Source organism: Acipenser ruthenus, chromosome 5 (assembly GCF_902713425.1).
Source record: "Acipenser ruthenus chromosome 5, fAciRut3.2 maternal haplotype, whole genome shotgun sequence".
Lineage (NCBI taxonomy): Eukaryota > Metazoa > Chordata > Actinopteri > Acipenseriformes > Acipenseridae > Acipenser > Acipenser ruthenus.
Window position 1 is genome coordinate 766,353 of NC_081193.1, and position 23,149 is coordinate 789,501.

The window sequence follows — 23,149 nt, forward strand, 5'->3', positions numbered from 1 at the left end:
TATGACCTATGCCCCCTCTGTCCCTCCTATCTGTTTTAGGTGCCACCAGCCGGGACATCTGGCCAGGTCATGCCCCGCTGCCATGGAGTGTGACGTGGCCGCGTGCAATTGGGCACCTGAAACTGGTAAGCGTGGGGAAAATGGTCGGGAGGGGCCTTGTTTGATTAATGTTGTGTTAGGGAATGTGAAAACCCACGCATTAGTGGACACAGGGTGTGAGCAGACTTTGATTAGGACAGCTCTCCTGGGCGGTGTGTCGTGGCGGCCACGAGGTCAGGTGGCCATCTCCTGTATCCATGGAGATACGGCGGCATACCCCACATTAAAAGTATATTTATCGGTAGGACCGATAAAACGTCACCTTGTAGTCGGGGTGGCGGAAAGGTTGCCACACCCAGTTATTCTGGGTCGAGACTGGCCAAAATTCAAAGAATTGATGCAAATAATGGCAGTCTCAGCCACACACGTAAACGTGGCAGAAAAAAAAAAAAAGGAACGAATTGGTGATGTGTTTCCTTTTCACACTGAAATGTTTTCCCCTCTTTTCCGTCCTAGAAAAACAAATAAGGAGAGACGGACCGCGAAATGGGAGGGAGCATTTGTGAGACAAGGCTGGGGTCTGGTGGGAGAGTGCTGCAAGGGTAACAAACGCCAGTCGAAGGGAGTGGGAACGCAGTGTGACCGAGAGAGCGAGGTTACTGGACCGACCAGAGCAGAGGTTATTCCGGCCCCTCTCAATGTACCGGACCCGTGGTACTCAAGCGCGGACCTAGTGTGGGGCCAACATAATGACCCGTCACTGGTGCACGCTTGGGGGCAGGTCCGGTCCATTGAAGGTAAGGATGTTGACGGCGCTGGGGCGCTAGTATATCCACATTTCAGTATCAAGGGGCAATTACTATATAGGGTAAACCTAGCCGCGGGCACAGGACAGCCTGTAACACAATTGTTGGTTCCCCCGTCTTGTCGGACCGAGGTCATGAGGCTGGAGCATGATATCCCTTTTGCGGGGCACCTCGGAGCCGAGAAGACGAGGGAACGGATATTGGCTCGATTCTATTGGGTAGGTCTTCATACTGATGTGTCGAGATATGTAGCCACATGCCCAGACTGCCAGCGAGTAGCGCCGGGTCGAGTGCGCCCCGCTCCTTTGGTCCCACTGCCGATTATTTCCACTCCTTTTGAACGCATTGCAATGGACATAGTGGGCCCTTTGCTACCTTCTGACTCAGGGTATACGCATATATTAGTGGTGGTGGATTATGCAACGCGATACCCGGAGGCAGTTCCATTGAGGTCCACTAGTGCCGCTGCAATAGCCACCGAGTTAGCGCAGATTATGGCTAGAGTAGGGATCCCCAAGGAGATTTTGACCGATCACGGAACCAATTTTCTGTCCAATACGTTACAGCAGGTGTACAAAATATTGAAAATACGTCCCATCAGGACGTCCGTTTATCATCCACAATCGGACGGTCTGGTGGAACGTTTTAATCAGACCTTAAAGTCGATGCTGAGGCGATTTGTAACACAAGAGCAGAAACATTGGGCATCGCTTCTTCCCTACCTCCTTTTTGCAGTGAGAGAAGTGCCGCAGAGTTCAACGGGGTTCTCCCCTTTTGAGCTCCTGTACGGCCGGCAGCCTCGCGGCATTCTCGACCTGCTGAGAGAGGGGTGGGAGGAGCACAAAGGCTCGTCCAAAAATGTAGTGAAGTATGTGCTCCTACTAAGGGATCGCCTGGATTTGGTCGGTCGTTTGGCCCAAGACAACCTCAGATCGGCTCAGCACCGACAGCAGCAGCATTACAACAAAAATGCACGGATTCGAACCTTTCGACCAGGGGACAAGGTAATGCTGCTACTTCCCTCATCAGAATCAAAACTGTGTGCTAAATGGCAGGGGCCGTATGAGGTGATTCGGGCTATAGGGAAAGTAAATTATGAAATTAGACAGCCCGATCGCCGGAATGAACGTGAAATTTACCATGTTAATTTGTTAAAGCCCTGGCAGGCACGGGAGGTCTTATTTATAGCCCCAGGCAATATGGAGGATGATTTAGGTCCCTGTCCAGAGACCCCGAGCACAAGAGCGATTTCGATGGGGGAACAGTTGGTTCCGGATCAGCAAAGAGAGCTGCGTAATCTTATTGAGGAGTTCAGCGATGTTTTTTCTGATGTGCCCGGCAGAACCAACTTAGTTGAATATGACATTATCTCTCCACCAGGTGTCACAGTGCGAGAGAGACCGTACCGGATCCCGGAAAGTCGACGAAGTGGCGTGCGCAAAGAGGTACGGGATATGCTCGAGCTTGGGGTAATTGAACCTTCCAGGAGCGAGTGGTGCAGCCCCATTGTCATAGTGGCTAAGAAAGACGGCACCAACCGCTTCTGCGTAGATTTCAGAAAGGTGAACGCTATTGCTAAGTTCGATGCGTATCCCATGCCTCGGGTCGACGAGCTTTTAGACAGACTGGGAAAAGCGAGGTTTATTTCCACTCTGGACCTGACGAAGGGATACTGGCAAATCCCTCTAACCCGCAGCTCCAGAGAGAAAACCGCATTTTCAACACCAGAAGGGCTGTTCCACTTTAAAACCATGCCATTTGGGCTACATGGTGCGCCCGCTGCCTTTCAGAGACTGATGGACCAGGTTTTACGCCCACATCATGAATATGCAGCAGCGTATATTGATGACGTGGTGATTTACAGCTCCACCTGGCGAGAGCATTTGGCTAGGGTTGCAGCCGTCCTTCAGTCTCTAAGGGCAGCCCGGCTGACAGCTAACTTGAGAAAATGTGCGTTTGCCAAAACAGAGACTCAATATTTGGGATTTGTAATGGGAAATGGAAGGGTGAAACCTGTGGTCACCAAAATCCAGGCTTTGGTTGATGCAGCGATCCCCAAAACCAAGACTCAGGTGAGGTCACTACTGGGCTTAGCCGGTTATTACCGCCGCTTCATCCCCGAGTACGCCACAGTGGTTAACCCGTTAGTCGACCTCACCAAAAAGAGTGCTCCAAATTTAATTAAATGGTCAGCTGAGTGTCAGGGGGCGTTTGATACGATTAAGCGTAAACTTTGCCAGGCCCCCACTCTTATTACCCCAGATTTCACCAAGAGATTCATCCTCCACACCGACGCCTCGGATGTAGGTTTGGGTGCAGTCTTGTCCCAAAAAGTAGCTGGAGTAGAACACCCGATATTGTACCTGAGCAAAAAAATGTTACCTCGGGAACGTAACTACTCCGTAGTCGAAAAAGAGTGTTTGGCCATTAAATGGGCTACTCACTCTTTACGATACTACCTGCTGGGACACTCATTTGATCTTGTCACAGACCACGCCCCACTCACGTGGTTAAGCACAATGAAGGATAGCAATGCCCGGATAACTCGGTGGTATCTGGCGTTGCAGCCCTTCATGTACCATATGGTACACCGTGCGGGGAAAGACCACCAAAATGCGGATTATTTTTCCCGGGAGGGGGGAGCAATGGGAAAGGTAGATTTAGCCGAGTGTTCCTTCGGCTCCACTCTGAGCGGTGGGATATGTGACAGAAATACAATGAGTTCTGGTGATAAATCTTCCTCCCGACCTGTGAGGGCGCTAAAGAACGGGAGGAGAAGTATCTGGAAGGGCTGGCCTGACAGTTCGTTTCCGGGACCGGGAAGTGGGTCAGCCTGGAAGGAAGCGAGACTCTGTTGTAAGACCGTATTGATTTGACAGGTAAACAAGGGGCAGCTGCAAGTAAAAAGGCAGCTGCAACCGTTTACCTAGATATCATGCGGGATTACATATAGGGGCCAGGGTAACGCTGTTCTTTTCCTTCGTTTGGGTTAAACGTGAGAGAGAGAAGGACTGAGAGAGGAGCTCTCAATAACGAAAAGAAAAGAGACGTGATACGTGTTTTTGGTGTTGTGTTTGTCTGTGTGGTAATTGTTTGTGTTTTACTTCACCAGACAGTTAGAGCACATCTCCGGAGCTGTCGCCGAGGGTCAGCACAATCCGGAGCACCACTGCACTAAACGTCACGGAAATACTTGTGTTTGCACTAAGCACCAGCACGACTGCACTCACCCAGGACTGGTGACCGTGTGTTCTTTTTTGTTCGGGACTGTGCCCTGTTTTGTTATCCCCGTGCTTTACACATTGGTGTGTATAGCCGGGGGTTTATTAGTTAACGGTCACCAGACCTGGATTATAAATAAAACACCATTTTTCCACTGTATACCGTTGTCTGCCTGTTCACTCCTGCATCGCATCACCGCTACACCTGTTCCCCTTCACTAGCCACTTTGCCACAAACCTTCATTTACAACCTGGTCTTAGCCATTGCTGGTTAGTCCGGGGGTTCTTTGAGTTCCCATGGAGTAATAAAGTGCCCGTGTAAGGGTTTGGACAATCCCTTGTTTCCTGTGATGTCATTTTGCAGCTACCACTGGCCTTCCCGCGACAGCACCTCAAAGCAGGGTATTGCTGTTGGCTCTTAAAAGCAGGATTTGTACTTGCTGTGTGTTGGAAAACATGGAACAAGTATTGAATAGCAGTTTGCTACGCATGAGGAATGACGGCTGTATTCATGTTATTTTTCTGAAAAGTGATTTAACATTGGATAGAAAAAACTGTTAGTTCCAAAAATGCAAGCACTGCTGTGATAGATGAAGGCTGCAATATGGTAGAGAAGTTAAGATTATTTTGTGTCAAAGCAAATGGCTGGCCAGCAGCACACGGCTGTACAAACAAGTCCTTTGATCTCCAGCCCTGACATGAAAGAAGTTTGCCCTTCGGGAGTCCACTGGGGTATAAAACTAGTTAAACAGGTTTTTAGAAAATACAGCTGGTTTATGACGGGGTCATAAAGCTAGTTTTCAAGGGGACCGAAGAGCCAGGCTCTAAGACTTCAGAGAGATCCAAAAAGAGATAATACTGGGATCAAAGGGTCTTAGGCAAATCGGAGAGATAGGAACAAGGAAGATGACAAAAACCAGATGTATGGACCTTTGTGACACCAGGGTCTGAAGAAAGCACTGAGTTCAGAGATCTTCACACTAGATCACACACACACACACACACACACACTCACACAAAATGGAATATATGGCAACAGGATAATGAGTTGTACCTTTTCTATTGGTTAAGTGTCAGAGAAAGAGGAGGAGAGAGACACCTATGCAGAAGGGTATTTAATGTCATGCAACAATTGTAAGAACGAGTATTCTGTGTCCTGTACCTGGGACCAGACTCCCTGCATATTTCAATAAACCTAACAACTGACTGAAGAAAAGGACTCTGTGCAGTTTCTTGAATCTACTTACTCACCATCCTCTTTTTTAAGTTACATCACTGTGTATCAACCTTGAATAATAACCAACGGAAGGTGCTTTAAGAAAAACAGGCGTATGTACCTCATTATATTATAAGAAAATAATGAGAGCTTAGTTATAAAAATTAGGATGTAAGCTTTTTGCTTATCTGAAAAGATACCGGTCCGAGGCATCTTTTGAAACCGGCCAAAGCATGACTTCATGTGGGGAATTTGGGAAAGCGCTGACAGCAGAGTTTCATATGAATTAAAAAACTAGCCTTGGCAGGCAAACAGGGTGTCTGAAAACTGCTTGCACAGGGGATTTTTTAGAAATGGAGAAAGGTCAGGCTTAGTCCAAGAATATGAGACTATTATATTTAACATGTTCATTATCGCCTGAATTTGAATGAAAATAACTAGACTGGCTACTGCATGCTTAGTGGCTTTATTCAAAAGCTCAATGATAAACCCCTACAGTCTTTGTTAAAACACATCTATACATGAAGCAAATCCAACCTATTGAGGGAAATATATTTTAAACCCGGGTTAGAATGATTAAACAGAGTGGGTGTTGTGTATTGGAAAACATCTCTCTATATGTATTCTCTATATCCACATATATATATATATATATATATATATATATATATATATATATATATATATATATATATATATATAACAGCACCTGTAGAACTCCTCTGTTGTATCCTGGGACACTATCACCCTTCATTTAAATATGCTTTATTTTGCTCTTATCTGCCCCCTATTTTACTGCATTTAATCCTGTACTTCAGAATATTGTAATCTGCCAAGTGTTTTACCTGTAGTATTTTGTACTTAATCATATCCTGATATAACTATCACTATTTAATCATATCCTATTATCTGCTGTATTATTGAATTGTGGTTTGTCACACTTGAAAAAATTATTGTATTTCTTGCTCTTATTGTATGAATTGTATTGTAACACTTGAATGTATTTGTATTTGCTTGCGATTGTAAGTCGCCCTGGATAAGGGCGTCTGCTAAGAAATAAATAATAATAACAATAATAATAATTATATATATATATATATATATATATATATATATATATATACATACAGTCATCTCCAAAATTATTGGCACCCTTGATAAAGATGAGCAAAAAAGGCTGTATACAATAAATAATACCAGTACTGAGCTATATTGTAATTTTCCAACATGTGGAATATATTTGACTTTATTAATGATATTCAATGGAATCAACCAAAATTACACATTTCTCAAACTATAAATTTATTTCCAAAAGAAAATGTGTCACAATTATTGTCCCCCTTATTTTCAGTACTTTGTGCACCCTCCCCTTGCAAGGATAATGGCACTGAGTCTTTTTCTATAATGTTTAATGAGATTGGAGGGATCTTAGACCATTCCTCCATACAGAATCTTTCCACATCCTTGATATCCTTCAGTCTGCGCTTATGGACTGCCCTCTTCAATTGAAACCACAGGTTTTCAATGGGGCTCAAGTCCGGAGACTGAGATGGCCATTGCAAAATGTTGATTTTGTGGTTAATTAACCATTTCTTTGTGGATTTTGATGTGTGCTTGGGGTCATTGTCTTGCTGGAAGATCCACTTGCGGCCAAGTTTCAGCCTCCTGGCAGAGGCAACCAGGTTTTTGGCTAAAATGTCCTGGTACTGGGTAGAGTTCATGATGCTGTTGACCTTAACAAGGGCCCCAGGACCAGTGGAAGCAAAACAGCCCCATAACATCAAAGATCCACCACCATATTTTACACGCATCCTTCTTTCGACGCCAAACCCACCACTGGTGTGCGTGGCCAAAGAGCTTTATTTTCATCTCATCTCATCTGACCATAGCACCCGGTTCCAATCGAAGTGCCAATGCCGTTTAGCAAACTCCAGGCACTTACGTTTGTTGGTTGCTCTCAAAAAAGGCTTTTTTCTGGCAACCCTTCCAAATAGCCTATTGGCATGGAGGTGGCGTCTATTGTAGATTTGGAGACTTGGTGACCCCAAGATGCAACCAAATTCTGTAATTCTCCAACTGGGGCCCTTGGATTTCCCTTTGCCTCCCGAACCATCTGCCTCACTGTGCGCGGGGGCAAGATACACTTGCGTCCTCTACCAGGCAAGTTTACCACTGTTTCAGTGGTTTTGAACTTCTTAATTATTGCCCTAATAGTGGTAAGTGGTATATTTAGTTTTTTAGCTATTGTTTTGTACCCATTGCCTGATTTATGAAGGTCAACAACCATTTGTCTCTTTTCATTTGTGAGTTCTTTGCCTTTCCCCATGGTGATGGATGACAAATGGATTTCTATGCGTGTTACCTCATTTTTATACCCCAGTGAAACAGGAAGCCATGGAAGGCCACAATACAGTTCCTTAAGACCGAGATGAACTTAAAGAAGTAGAATGTTAATGCAGATTTAATTTTGTTTGATTTTATTTATAAGAATCTTTAGGGGTGCCAATAATTCTGATACCTATCTTTTTGAGACAAAAATGTATTACTTGTTAATAATTTTTTTTTCTCTGAGCAATTGTATTAGAATTGTATTTGAGCACAAAATATAGCTCATTACCTGTGTTGTTTATTTTATACAGCCTTTTCTGCTCATCTTTATCAAGGGTAACAATAATTTTGGAGGTGAATGTATGTATATATATATATATATACACACACACACATATACTTGTACAAGCTGTTGTTATGTATTAAACAAACATCTCTCTCATGTATACAAATCCCCTGAGCCGGATGAGCTCCTCACAAAGTACTCAAACAAAAGAAGTTATTTACAAACCGCTAACCAAGATCATGCAACAGTCTCTTGACACAGGGGTTGTACCGACAGACTGGAAAATTGCAAATGTAATACCGATCCACAAAAAGGGAGACAAAGCCTGACTTCTATTATATGTAAACTTATGGAAACTATAATAAGATCCAAAATGGAAAATTACCTATATGGTAACAGTATCCTGGGAGACAGTCAGCATGGTTTTAGGAAAGAGAGATCGTGTCTAACTAACCTGCTTGATTTTTTTGAGGATGCAACATCGACAATGGATAATTGCAAAGCATACGACATGGTTTATTTAGATTTCCAGAAAGCTTTTGACAAAGTCCTGCATAAAAGATTCATTCTCAAACTGAACGCAGTAGGGATTCAAGGAAATGCATGCACATGGATTAGGGAGTGGTTAACATGTAGAAAACAGAAAGTACTGATTAGAGGAGAAACCTCAAAATGGAGCGAGGTAACCAGTGGTGTACCACAGGGATCAGTATTAGGTCCTCTCCTATTCCTAATCTACATTAATGATTTAGATTCTGGTATAGTAAGCAAACTTGTTAAATTTGCAGACGACACAAAAATAGGAGGAGTGGCAAACACTGTTGCAGCAGCAAAGGTCATTCAAAATGATCTAGACAGCATTCAGAACTGGGCAGACACATGGCAAATTACATTTAATAGAGTAAAGTGTAAGGTACTGCACGCAGGCAATAAAAATGTGCATTATAAATATCATATGGGAGATACTGAAATTGAAGAAGGAATTTATGAAAAAGACCTAGGAGTTTATGTTGACTCAGAAATGTCTTCATCTAGACAATGTGGGGAAGCTATAAAAAAGGCCAACAAGATGCTTGGATATATTGTGAAAAGTGTTGAATTTAAATCAAGGGAAGTAATGTTAAAACTTTAGAATGCATTAGTAAGACTTCATCTAGAATATTGTGTTCAGTTCTGGTCACCTCGTTACAAAAAGGATATTGCTGCTTTAGAAAGAGTGCAAAGAAGAGCGACCAGAATTATCACGGTTTTAAAAGGCTTGTCATATGCAGACAGACTAAAATAATTGAATCAATTCAGTCCTGAACAAAGAAGACTACATGGCGATCGGATTCAAGCATTTGAAATTCTTAAAGGTATTGACAATGTCAACCCAGGGGACTTTTTCGACCTGAAAAAAGAAACAAGGGCCAGGGGTCACAAATGGTGATTAGATAAAGGGGCATTCAGTACAGAAAATAGTAATGTTGTTGAAGCTGACACCCTGGGATCCTTCAAGAAGCTGCTTGATGAGATTCTGGGATCAGTAAGCTACTAACAACCAAATGAGCAAGATGGGCCGAATGGCCTCCTCTCGTTTGGAAACTTTCTTATGTTCTTATATCTGTATTATACTTGGTAGCAAGGACCCTGTGAACTCCAGTTCACCTAATTTTTAGGGAAAGGAGGGGTGGAAGATAGTGAACCATGAGCTCACATTCAATTCTGTCTTTGAAGACGGCTCTTGTTTTTACATTGTATTCTACAACTACAATTTTGAATGTTATCTCATTTATATTGATGCATTGCTATAAGGTATAGGACTTAGATTTTAGCTTTGGAGAGTGATATATTGGATGTTTTAGGATTTAGCGGTGGGCGCTTTAGCGGTTTGCATGTCTAGCCTAAGGGCTGGAGTATGTGATAACCATACCTGTATTACTGTGTTGAAGTATTAATGCTGTTTAACCTGTAAAGGCACTGGAATCGCCCAGACTGCCTATTGCTTGGGATCTGCTCTGCCCTGCAACCACCCAATCAATTTTTAAGCATTTTATAAACAGAAGGAGCACTATTACTGCTCTGAAAAAACATGAAGGACCAGTGGAAATACAAAGCAATATGCAGCTGTTACTGATCAATTAAAAACATGAAGGATGAATGGAAATACAAAGCAATATGCAGCTGTTACTGATCAATTAAAAACATGAAGGACCAGTGGAAATACAAAGCAATATGCAGCTGTTACTGATCAATTAAAAACATGAAGGACCAGTGGAAATACAAAGCAATATGCAGCTGTTACTGATCAATTAAAAACATGAAGGACCAGTGGAAATACAAAGCAATAGGCAGCTGTTACTGATCAATTAAAAACATGAAGGATGAATGGAAATACAAAGCAATATGCAGCTGTTACTGATCAATTAAAAACATGAAGGACCAGTGGAAATACAAAGCAATATGCAGCTGTTACTGATCAATTAAAAACATGAAGGACCAGTGGAAATACAAAGCAATAGGCAGCTGTTACTGATCAATTAAAAACATGAAGGATGAATGGAAATGCAAAGCAATATGCAGCTGTTACTGACCAATTAAAAACATGAAAATTACTTGCTTGTATCTGAGTAACTATTTCATTTGGTTTTTTCCTTTGTGGAAGATATGCGTCTTACTCATCTAGAACTTGCTTGTATCTGAGTAACTGTTTCATTAGTTTTTTTGCCTTGGCAGCTATACAGTAGTTTGCGAGTGTTCAGCTGTAAGCCCAAGGGGAGAGCGTACCTGGAATACTCGCAGGGGAGATGGGACCAGACCTGGACTGGTTGCTCCCGACGGGAGAGCCCACGGGCGAGGGGGAGGGCCCGCTGCGCATGCTGGAGAGGTGAGGGGAGGCATGGGGAGAGAAGGGAGACTGCGCCGGGTTGCTCTGCTCCCCCTGACTGCTTGTGGAGCCCGAGGTACTGACAGCAGAGCTCAGAGCAGCTTCGGTTCCTGTGGGCAAGTCATCGATGGAACCAGACAGGTCCTGGAAAACAGAGCGAGAAAGAGTATTACCTTACTGTCATCACTGAAGAGAAGGTGTAGAGTATTACCTTACTGTCATCACTGAAGAGAAGGGGCAGAGTATTACCTTACTGTCATCACTGGAGAGAAGGGACAGAGTATTACCTTACTGTCATCACTGAAGAGAAGGGGCAGAGTATTACCTTACTGTCATCACTGAAGAGAAGGGGCAGAGTATTACCTTACTGTCATCACTGAAGAGAAGGGGCAGAGTATTACCTTACTGTCATCACTGAAGAGAAGGGGCAGAGTATTACCTTACTGTCATCACTGAAGAGAAGGGGCAGAGTATTACCTTACTGTCATCACTGAAGAGAAGGGGCAGAGTATTACCTTACTGTCATCACTGAAGAGAAGGGCTGGAGCCTTAATTAATCATCGATAAAACAATTACCTTGTTGAGGCTCCAGCCACATTCTCACGGGTTTTAATTAAAAACAAACAATAAAACACAGCTTTTTCGCCATCATAAATACAAATATATATAAAAATACAAATAAAAATACAGGGGCGGAGTGTACCCCGTCATAGCATCATATGTATTTTCTGTTGTATAAAGACTTGCTGGCATAGGTGCAGGAAGACGGGCCATGAGAGAAACTGTGTTACATTCTTTCAAACACATGAAACGTTCTCTTTGAGCCGCTGCTTGTTCTCGAACACTGTACCACACCGCTTGCAACTTATCCCGTGTGTTGTTTTCCGAATGGCCACCGATACAGGGAGCATTTCGACGGGAGTGAGATTGCTGCTGAAACTCTAAAGGTAATACTTTTTTTTCAACATCGAGGCTTGAAAAATGAAATTAATTGCCCTAAATGCAATTCTTCTGTGGTCCTAACCCTAACATTAAGGTAGGTAGGTAGGTGTATGTATGTGTGTTGGAATTAAGAACTGACTTAAATCTTAAACTCAGTAGTGGAATTCTCTCTGCTGGCCCGTCTTTCTACACTTATGTCAACTTGTTGGATGTGGCCTTTGGGTTCCGTTAAGAACGGCAAAGGAAGATACTTCTGGAAACAGCAGCCAACAAATTGAAAAGCTGTACTGATGCATTACACTGTCATAAACAGTGCTGCATTAAGGTACTGGCATATTGTTTTAAACAGGAAGCTTGGGGATCCTCACATTGTCTGCCTGACGCTTCTGCAGCAGACACCACATGTTTAAGTACATTGTTTAGGTTTTGTTTCGTCTACCGAGATTAAGGAAGGCTAGAGCTATGCTGTTCAATATATGGGGAGAGTAGCTACAGTAAATGAGGAAGACTACAGTACAAATGTTCCTTCTTGGGGTAAAAGTGGATTTTGAAAGAAATAACGTAGATGATAATTTCAGCAGCAAAGGGGTTAAGAAGCCTTATATTTCTGGAGGGCATGGACTAGCGCATACAGAACTCTGTGCCAAACCTCCTATCCAAGCTGGCCTCAATTCAGAAGCAGCTCAGCTGGCTGCCAACAGAAAGTACAATTGTGCTGTCACGACAAGGTAAAATTTTCCACGCAACCAGCTGGCATAATTAATGATACAGAACCATTCATTTATATTAACGCAAACACAAGGTCAGGGACCTTTTCTGGTGACAGGGACAAACTTGTTTTGGCAAAAGGGATCCATAAATCCAGCACCATGCTCTATTCTGACATGCTTCTCAAGCTGACAGCAGTGCGCCCGCCTCTGACAGAGAATGAATCCCTTTATTTTGGTTCTACTGTAATTTATAGCAATAGGCAATCCTGGGCACTGAATCTCTCTGCATTTATTGTTGCAATGCTACAGCCACAGCTCTACAGTACGTATCTGTCTGCTTCTGCTTGCCAGTCATAATAAGGTTCACTTTCATGCCACATCAAGAGACAGCTATCCTGCCAGTCACTGAGGAAGTACAGCACAGTCACCACATCTGAAACAGCATAAAGTGAGCTTTTCAGCTACATGGAGAACTGCAGTTTCTATTTGGACTTGCTGGTGTGTAGGGCGCTATGAATCTAAGATTGCTGCTGAAGCATGATTTATAGCACTAAAAGCAGAAGATGTATTATAAGTTTGTAGATTCGGTTGCTATCGGGTTATAAAGAGCTGGCAAGCTGTACAGTACAGCGATGCTCTATTGAGTGCTCAGCTCCACATGAAAGAAACTCCAGATGCCATCCATTTGATAACTGTTGCATCCTGCTGTGACTATTGTTGTCCAACAGGAACTCAAGAGGATGCAGTGAACGTTAATAGTGGCCTCAAGGTAAAAACAACACAAAGTAATAAGTAGGTGTCAGTGATGGAGAAATGGATTCCTGCTTCAGAGATGAATATATCTCAAGGCAACACTGAAGCATCCTGCTGAATTAGAACACTTTCTCTTGTGCCAGAGGAGAGCAGAGCTTGGAATGCATTTCTTTTTCTACTTCCCATCAGGGCAGATCACAAACTCTCGGTTCACTAATTCCTGAATTGCATGCCTGCCAGGGATTTCCACACACAAATCTGACGTAGTGTCTCATTCATAAACCACTGAGGTGTCAAACACACAAACACACACGCTCTCTACAGCAGCTCAATGTACTCTGCAACGTCAAAAGAAAACCAACACAGACACGTTTCAATTACACAGCAAACTGCCTCAGCTGGCTTCCCGCATAAACTGACCTACGCTCTGCTAATTTGCACACTCAGGGAAGGAACTTCAGTACATGAAATACAACACGAGTGCAGCTTCCTTGCTGTTTGTAAACACCTGCAAATGGAAATGTGGCTTAAACAAACAAGGATTTCTAATGCAGGCCAGCTCTCAGTGAAAGTAATCACTGCCTCATATTTAAAAGTGAAGCTGGCTCAGTTCAGCCACACACAGATAAGTGTGCAATCTAGTATAATATGTTAATCAGAGTGCAGCCAGCTCAAGACTTGACGGTCTAGATTGTAAAGAGATGAGCTCACATGAAACGAGTATGAAGTGAACGATAACATGAAAGCATGACGAGGGCTCTGCCAAACTTTCCAAGACAGAGCTCACTGGATTAAATGCATGACGAGGGATCAGCCAAACTTTCCACGACAGAGCTCACTGGATTAAATGCATGACGAGGGCTCAGCCAAACTTTCCACGACAGAGCTCAATGGATTAAATGCATGACGAGGGCTCAGCCAAACTTTCCAAGACAGAGGTCACTGGATTAAATGCATGACGAGGGCTCAGCCAAACTTTCCAAGACAGAGGTCACTGGATTAAATGCAAGACGAGGGCTCAGCCAAACTTTCCAAGATAGAGCTCAAGGGATTAAATGAAAGACGAGGGCTCAGCCAAACTTTCCAAGACAGAGCTCACTGGATTAAATAAAAGACGAGGGCTCAGCCAAACTTTCCACGACAGAGCTCACTGGATTAAATGCATGACGAGGGCTCAGCCAAACTTTCCACGACAGAGCTCAATGGAGGGCTCAGCCAAACTTTCCAAGACAGAGGTCACTGGATTAAATGCATGACGAGGGCTCAGCCAAACTTTCCAAGACAGAGCTCACTGGATTAAATACATGACGAGGGCTCAGCCAAACTTTCCAAGACAGAGCTCAAGGGATTAAATAAAAGACGAGGGCTCAGCCAAACTTTCCAAGATAGAGCTCACTGGATTAAATGCATGACGAGGGCTCAGCCAAACTTTCCACGACAGAGCTCAATGGATTAAATGCATGACGAGGGCTCAGCCAAACTTTCCAAGACAGAGGTCACTGGATTAAATGCATGACGAGGGCTCAGCCAAACTTTCCAAGATAGAGCTCACTGGATTAAATACATGACGAGGGCTCTGCCAAACTTTCCAAGACAGAGCTCAAGGGATTAAATAAAAGACAAGGGCTCTGCCAAACTTTCCAAGACAGAGCTCACTGGATTAAATGCAAGACGAGGGCTCAGCCAAACTTTCCAAGACAGAGCTCACTGGATTAAATACATGACGAGGGCTCTGCCAAACTTTCCACGACAGAGCTCAAGGGATTAAATAAAAGACGAGGGCTCAGCCAAACTTTCCAAGACAGAGCTCACTGGATTAAATACATGACGAGGGCTCAGCCAAACTTTCCAAGATAGAGCTCACTGGATTAAATACATGACGAGGGCTCTGCCAAACTTTCCACGACAGAGCTCAAGAGATTAAATAAAAGACGAGGGCTCAGCCAAACTTTCCAAGACAGAGCTCACTGGATTAAATACATGACGAGGGCTCAGCCAAACTTTCCAAGATAGAGCTCAAGGGATTAAATAAAAGACGAGGGCTCAGCCAAACTTTCCAAGATAGAGCTCAAGGGATTAAATAAAAGACGAGGGCTCAGCCAAACTTTCCACGACAGAGCTCAAGGGATTAAATGCATGACGAGGGCTCTGCCAAACTTTCCAAGACAGAGCTCACTGGATTAAATAAAAGACGAGGGCTCAGCCAAACTTTCCAAGACAGAGCTCACTGGATTAAATACATGACGAGGGCTCAGCCAAACTTTCCAAGACAGAGCTCAAGGGATTAAATAAAAGACGAGGGCTCAGCCAAACTTTCCAAGATACAGCTCAAGGGATTAAATAAAAGACGAGGGCTCAGCCAAACTTTCCACGACAGAGCTCACTGGATTAAATACATGACGAGGGCTCTGCCAAACTTTCCAAGACAGAGCTCAAGGGATTAAATAAAAGACGAGGGCTCAGCCAAACTTTCCAAGATAGAGCTCAAGGGATTAAATAAAAGACGAGGGCTCAGCCAAACTTTCCAAGATAGAGCTCAAGGGATTAAATAAAAGACGAGGGCTCAGCCAAACTTTCCATGACAGAGCTCAAGGGATTAAATAAAAGACGAGGGCTCAGCCAAACTTTCCAAGATAGAGCTCAAGGGATTAAATAAAAGACGAGGGCTCAGCCAAACTTTCCAAGATAGAGCTCAAAGGATTAAATAAAAGACGAGGGCTCAGCCAAACTTTCCAAGATAGAGCTCAAGGGATTAAATAAAAGACGAGGGCTCAGCCAAACTTTCCAAGACAGAGCTCAAGGGATTAAATGCATGACGAGGGCTCAGCCAAACTTTCCATGACAGAGCTCAATGGATTAAATGCATGATGAGGGCTCTGCCAAACTTTCCAAGACAGAGCTCACTGGATTAAATACATGACGAGGGCTCAGCCAAACTTTCCAAGACAGAGCTCACTGGATTAAATGCAAGACGAGGGCTCAGACAAACTTTTACCTGTTACCTATACAGACCTATTTACAACAGCAATCACACACTGAGGATCCTGACTGCTGTGGCTGTGTGTTTCCTATACAGACCTATTTACAACAGCAATCACACACTGAGGATCCTGACTGCTGTGGCTGTGTGTTACCTATACAGACCTATTTACAACAGCAATCACACATTGAGGATCCTGACTGCTGTGGCTGTGTGTTACCCATACAGACCTATTTACAACAGCAATCACACATTGAGGATCCTGACTGCTGTGGCTGTGTGTTACCTATACAGACCTATTTACAACAGCAATCACACACTGAGGATCCTGACTGCTGTGGCTGTGTGTTACCTATACAGACCTATTTACAACAGCAATCACACACTGAGGATCCTGACTGCTGTGGCTGTGTGTTACCTATACAGACCTATTTACAACAGCAATCACACACTGAGGATCCTGACTGCTGTGGCTGTGTGTTACCTATACAGACCTATTTACAACAGCAATCACACACTGAGGATCCTGACTGCTGTGGCTGTGTGTTACCTATACAGACCTATTTACAACAACAATCACACACTGAGGATCCTGACTGCTGTGGCTGTGTGTTACCTATACAGACCTATTTACAACAGCAATCACACACTGAGGATCCTGACTGCTGTGGCTGTGTGTTACCTATACAGACCTATTTACAACAGCAATCACACATTGAGGATCCTGACTGCTGTGGCTGTGTGTTACCTATACAGACCTATTTACAACAGCAATCACACACTGAGGATCCTGACTGCTGTGGCTGTGTGTTACCTATACAGACCTATTTACAACAGCAATCACACACTGAGGATCCTGACTGCTGTGGCTGTGTGTTACCTATACAGACCTATTTACAACAGCAATCACACACTGAGGATCCTGACTGCTGTGGCTGTGTGTTACCTATACAGACCTATTTACAACAGCAATCACACACTGAGGATCCTGACTGCTGTGGCTGTGTGTTACCTATACAGACCTATTTACAACAGCAATCACACACTGAGGATCCTGACTGCTGTGGCTGTGTGTTACCTATACAGACCTATTTACAACAGCAATCACACACTGAGGATCCTGACTGCTGTGGCTGTGTGTTACCTATACAGACCTATTTACAACAGCAATCACACACTGAGGATCCTGACTGCTGTGGCTGTGTGTTACCTATACAGACCTATTTACAACAGCAATCACACACTGAGGATCCTGACTGCTGTGGCTGTGTGTTACCTATACAGACCTATTTACAACAGCAATCACACACTGAGGATTATTGTTCTTCTTCCATGAGGCTGAATTCCAGTTTGTTTGCTTGCTTTAAACTGCACTGTGCAACGTTGCATCTCCAAATTGCTGTCAACTAATCCCAAAGGGCAGCCTGTAGCAGCCCGTTGATTCGCTTCTGAAGCATGTAGCATGTATTGTTATAAGAAGATTGACGTGCTAATAGCCACTTTTAAAATGACCAGCCCCTTATAATCAGTAGTCCTTTACAAATTCCATGCAACATTTACTGTATGAATTCATAATGTGTAGCCCTTTCACTCTCCCCACATTGAACACTGCATTCTGTAGAGCACATTCTTCTAATGCCCTTTCATTCTCCTCACATTAGACGCTGCATTCTGTAGAGCACATTCTTCTATTGAGCTTGAAACAACCACGTCTTGTATCTCTGCCAAAATCAATATTGTGATTGTCACTCTGGACAGTTTTCTCCCCATTTTGATTTCAGTTGATGTAAAAGGGCCTGTTGAATCTTGGTTATATTAGACTGTTACTGATTGAATCAGTGCTCTATAAAGCAGAGCATCTAATATGATTTATATAAAGTATTACTAAAATTGTACTTATACGTTCCATTTACACAGTTAAGTGATCCACATGTTCCATACTGCATTTCACCATCAATTCTATTATGGGATTATTAGGACCCTCTGTACAGTATGTGCCCGCGCTGGGTTTTGACATTCAGAACAGTCCTGTGAACTCAAAATGCTTGCTTGTCACATTGTCTAGACAGAGAGTGAACAAACAGATCCAAGAATCCTGGGTCACAAACTGGACATGGAACTCATTCCTCCGATAGTCCAGCATGACTGAAGAATACATATTTAAATATTCCGATTTTGTATCACTTAAAAATAAATAGAGAAAACGTTTGCCTATTGACGTACTACCAGTTACACTGCATTAAGGAACCTGGCAGCTTGAAACACCTATTTTTAGACCCTGAAATGCTGTGAAACAAGCCATTTTTTACCATGGAAAAAACACAGCCCTAACTATAAACATAAAACAATACGAAAAGAAATTACAAATTCAATGACAAACATTTTCCCTAGCAGTCTTTTTCAATGTCTTTAATCTTGAATAAGACTTCTAGTCACAATGTTTGTCATAAATAATAAACTATCCAGCAATACTGTTACGGTAAGTCAGGAATTTCTCACAAGAGCTAACAAAGGTATAAGGTCATGAATAAACTCAGCAGGGTCACCCTGTCAGTTCTCATTATCAGCACGCCAGGGCTGCTTTCCAATGCTGTTTCTCACAGGTTTATCCAAGTGAGACCTCTGCCCCAGAATGTGACATCTAATTGAAAGAATACAAGATCAGCTGAATTCAAACTGCACAGAATAATATTGGGAAGAGGGACAAGGCACAGAACAGAACATAAGAAAGTTTACAAATGAGAGGATGCCATTCGGCCCATCTTGCTCGTTTGGTTGTTAGTAGCTTATTGATCCCAGAACCTCATCAAGCAGCTTCTTGAAGGATCCCAGAGTGTCAGCTTCAACAACATTACTGGGGAGTTGGTTCCAGACTCCCACAATTCTCTGTGTAAAAAAAGTGCCTCCTATTCTCTGTTCTGAATGCCCCTTTATCTAATCTCCACTTGTAACCTTTTTTCAGGTCGAAAAAAGTCCCCTGGGTCAACATTGTCAACACCTTTTAGAATTTTGAATTCTGGAATCAGATCTCCGCATAGTCTTCTTTGTTCAAGACTGAATATATGCAATTATTTTAGCCTGTCCGCATAGGACATGCCTTTTAAACCAGAAATAATTCTTGTCGATCTTCTCTGCACTCTTTCTAGAGCGGCAATATCCTTTTTGTAGCGAGGTGACCAGAACTGTGCACAATATAACAGAACTACAGACATAACAACCTCAACTGGACGAGCAATGCACTCTTCAAACCAGCACTAGCAATGCATTCTTCAAACACGGACTAGGGCTGGACACACAGTGCTGCTTGTGACAAAATATTACAGTTTTTTGTTGCATTCTCTGCGGTTCAGATTCAATTTGATTCAATACTTGATCTTATCAATCATCTGCTGTATTTGATTTTACATGTATCCTAGTATTTCCAATGAAACATTTCCATGATACATTAACTACATCTTTTTCTCTCACATCAGTATTTCTAGTGAGTTCAGGGTCACTTTCAACACCTCCCTGCTATTGCTCCTGTTGCATCCGACAGCTTTCACAATGCTCTAAGGACATGCTATTCCAGCTTTGAAATCCATGTATAGACAGAGCCTGCCCTTCCCTGCCAGCACAAGATAATATGATGAGAAACACAGAACACAGGCAGTGATGCAGTGATGCAGCTTGTTAAATTCAGTTAAGTATCCTGGATCATTTTTCATCACATGCATTCATATTACTACAATATTAAAAGAGCTTTTAAAATAGATTTTGTCAGTTTTACCTCACTTATTTTTTTTTTTTTTACGCATACTGTATAATGTTACCCTAAAACTCAGCACGGGATTTCAAGACCCCAATGGAAAGCTGTGGCTGTGTGTTACCTATACAGACCTATTTATTGTATATACAGAACAATGTTGTTTTTTTTTATTATTTTATTATTTTTATTTAAGCTTTAGTGAAGACTATTTACCTTGAGGAAGTGATTCAGGAGACATTTGTTTCTTGAAAAGCATTCCCCCCCCCCCCCGATCAGTTTTATCTGCTGTGCCCTGCAGACTGGTAATAATGAATGCGAGAGTGAGGAGTACAGGTTTCCAATCCTGTCCAGTAAGGGTGAGCGTTTACTGCGACAGGCCCCACAGTAGGCCTCTACATTCCTCACCTCTTGAAGAGCAGGGCAGCATCATCCAGGAAAGCGACATTTAAAAACCAAGAACACATCTTCAGGATACACACTGACAGAAAGACATACCTTAAAACGACAAGGCATTTTCTAATGAGGGGTTGTTACTGTAATGTCTAATACAGGGCCAAATAATAGCAGCTTTCTGTAGAATAAATTATTCACCATCATAAATAATCCAACAGCACAGCTAATTAAGGGTAATAATAGTGTTGTGCATGCCTGCTGGGGGAATGGGTTCAGGGTTGCGTTCACTGTAGAAGTGCTTTGGGCATTCAGAATACATTGAGATGCTATTTGCTTTTACATTTCACAATGCTTTAAGGGCTATATTATTATTATTATTAGTAGTAGTATATTAGTAGCAGTAGTCGCAGTATTCTGATCTTCAGTATGTGGTTATCCAAATGAAATGTTGTGCACATTATCTTCAATTGGAAGCAGCAGCAGCAAAATCAATGAGCTGCTTTCTATCTGCTGCACAGTGCTGGACCTGCTTGTGCCTCCCCTGTCAGACCTTGTGGGATCTCAGTGAATCCAAAGGGTTACACTGCAGCACACAGCAGGAGAGCCGTGAACTCTGTCAGGCTGCTACAGTCTGCAAGAAAAGAAGCACTAGGTATAATGCTATCAGATTATTCCTAACATCAAATCAACAATAGAATTACATGTATTTAACACGCGTGTGCCGATAGAGACGGACGGATTATGTCTTTTTAGCTCAGTTAAATGGGGCTATGAGAAAATGTTATATTGAACATTGAATACCTTTTCAAATGGCAAAACTGGCTGATGAAACAGAAGGCATTTCTTTTGTGAATCCCAAAGGACGGCCAGTTCTGAGACACTGTGTTCTCAAGTCTTATGATTTCAGTAGCTGCACAGTACTGTGCCAAAAATGATTTTAAAGTGGCAAGCTGAGAGAAGGAATGCAAGCTTATCAGCTTCTTGCAGTGCCCTTTAACAGCATGCCAGTCATAGCAATGTCCTCGCATGCATTTGAAACCAGCCAAACATCTTTACATAGAAGCAAGCCAGGCACGGTGGGTAACACCCTGCCATTTACAGCACTTCATGCAGCTGTACCATTCCCTTTCTCATTCTTAACTGAGGAAACACAGAACCTACACATTTACAGCACTTCATGCAGCTGTACCATTCCCTTTCTCATTCTTAACTGAGGAAACACAGAACCTACACATTTACAGCACTTCATGCAGCTGTACCATTCCCTTTCTCATTCTTAACTGAGGAAACACAGAACCTACACATTTACAGCACTTCATGCAGCTGTACCATTCCCTTTCTCATTCTTAACTGAGGAAACACAGAACCTACACATTTACAGCACTTCATGCAGCTGTACCATTCCCTTTCTCATTCTTAACTGAGGAAACACAGAACCTACACATTTACAGCACTTCATGCAGCTGTACCATTCCCTTTCTCATTCTTAACTGAGGAAACACAGAACCTACACATTTACAGCACTTCATGCAGCTGTACCATTCCCTTTCTCATTCTTAACTGAGGAAACACAGAACCTACACATTGTCAGCAGCACAGTAAGTTTACAACCACTTACAAATTTTGCACATTCTCTGTATCTATTGCAGCTTGAAACGCAAGCTGTGCAGTACTAGCATTAGTCCAGCTGGAGCCTCTTTAGGAGACCTTGCTTTGGGGCTGGATGTTGACCTGCTTCCCTTGGATTGCATGAATTAGTGGTGTGTGTTCGTGTGTGTCAGAGTGTCACACAATAGTCCCAAGTGCTGGGACCGCATGGTACTGAGTTATTACAAGGAGTAGTTCATTTAAGAATTTGTTTAGTAAGCCTAGTTGAATGAAAGTCTTTACATAATGCTAACCACGATTCCACTTTCCTATAATAAATCTTTTTTTTTTTTTCTGTAACGGTGAGAAATAAATAAATACATGAACGTAGCACTCGCAAAACTACTTGAGGATTCCGCTGTGACTGCTTTCAGCCATCTCTGAATGAGCACTGTTTTACATTTCTGATTAACCCACAAAGCTAAACAGGCTTTTAAAAACAGAATGCAAGCAGCACTTAAACCTCTAACCATGTGCAGTTTTTTGGTTCTTTTTTAAATTTATTTATTTATTTTTGTATTTGCCCATCTCCGCTCTAATACTTTTTTTTCTTTGTTCCCAACTACACATAATTCTTTTTTTTGAAATCCTCATTTCTAATTCAGCTGCTGGTTCAGCTTAACCTCTCTTCTCAGCAATTAAAGCAAAGTGTGCATCTTTCATCTATCACACAGCCAGCTAAATAATGCATTGAGTCCTCCGCTCATCTTTTATCATCCCAATGACAGGCATTAGCATATCTCCCCAGTACAGCACGCCAGCATAATCACAGCAGAATTGGAAAAAAGACGCTCTAATCACCAACCCTGCAAACTCGCAGAATGAAACTGGAGTGACAGTTCAGACAGGCCGTGATCCTGCAGAATGAAACTGGAGTGACAGTTCAGACAGGCCGTGATCCTGCAGAATGAAACTGGAGTGACAGATCAGACAGGCCGTGATCCTGCAGAATGAAACTGGAGTGACAGTTCAGACAGGCTGTGATCCTGCAGAATGAAACTGGAGTGACAGTTCAGACAGGCTGTGATCCTGCATAATGAAACTGGAGTGACAGTTCAGACAGGCCGTGATCCTGGAGAATGAAACTGGAGTGACAGTTCAGACAGGCTGTGATCCTGCATAATGAAACTGGAGTGACAGTTCAGACAGGCCGTGATCCTGCATAATGAAACTGGAGTGACAGTTCAGACAAGCCGTGCCCATGCGGAATGAAA

At 42.8% G+C, this 23,149-nt stretch overlaps 1 protein-coding gene across 5 annotated transcripts in view; it reads right to left on the minus strand.

The window, feature by feature from the left end:
• arid1b (AT-rich interactive domain 1B) overlaps nucleotides 1-23,149 on the minus strand; it is a 211,836-nt gene that overhangs the window by 87,972 nt on the left and 100,715 nt on the right. For all 5 annotated transcript variants that reach the window (XM_059023481.1, XM_034003330.3, XM_034003332.3 and 2 more), the window contains one exon: nucleotides 10,663-10,906. In XM_059023481.1, coding sequence (XP_058879464.1) covers nucleotides 10,663-10,906 — 244 coding nt within the window. The remainder of the gene's footprint in view (nucleotides 1-10,662; nucleotides 10,907-23,149) is intronic.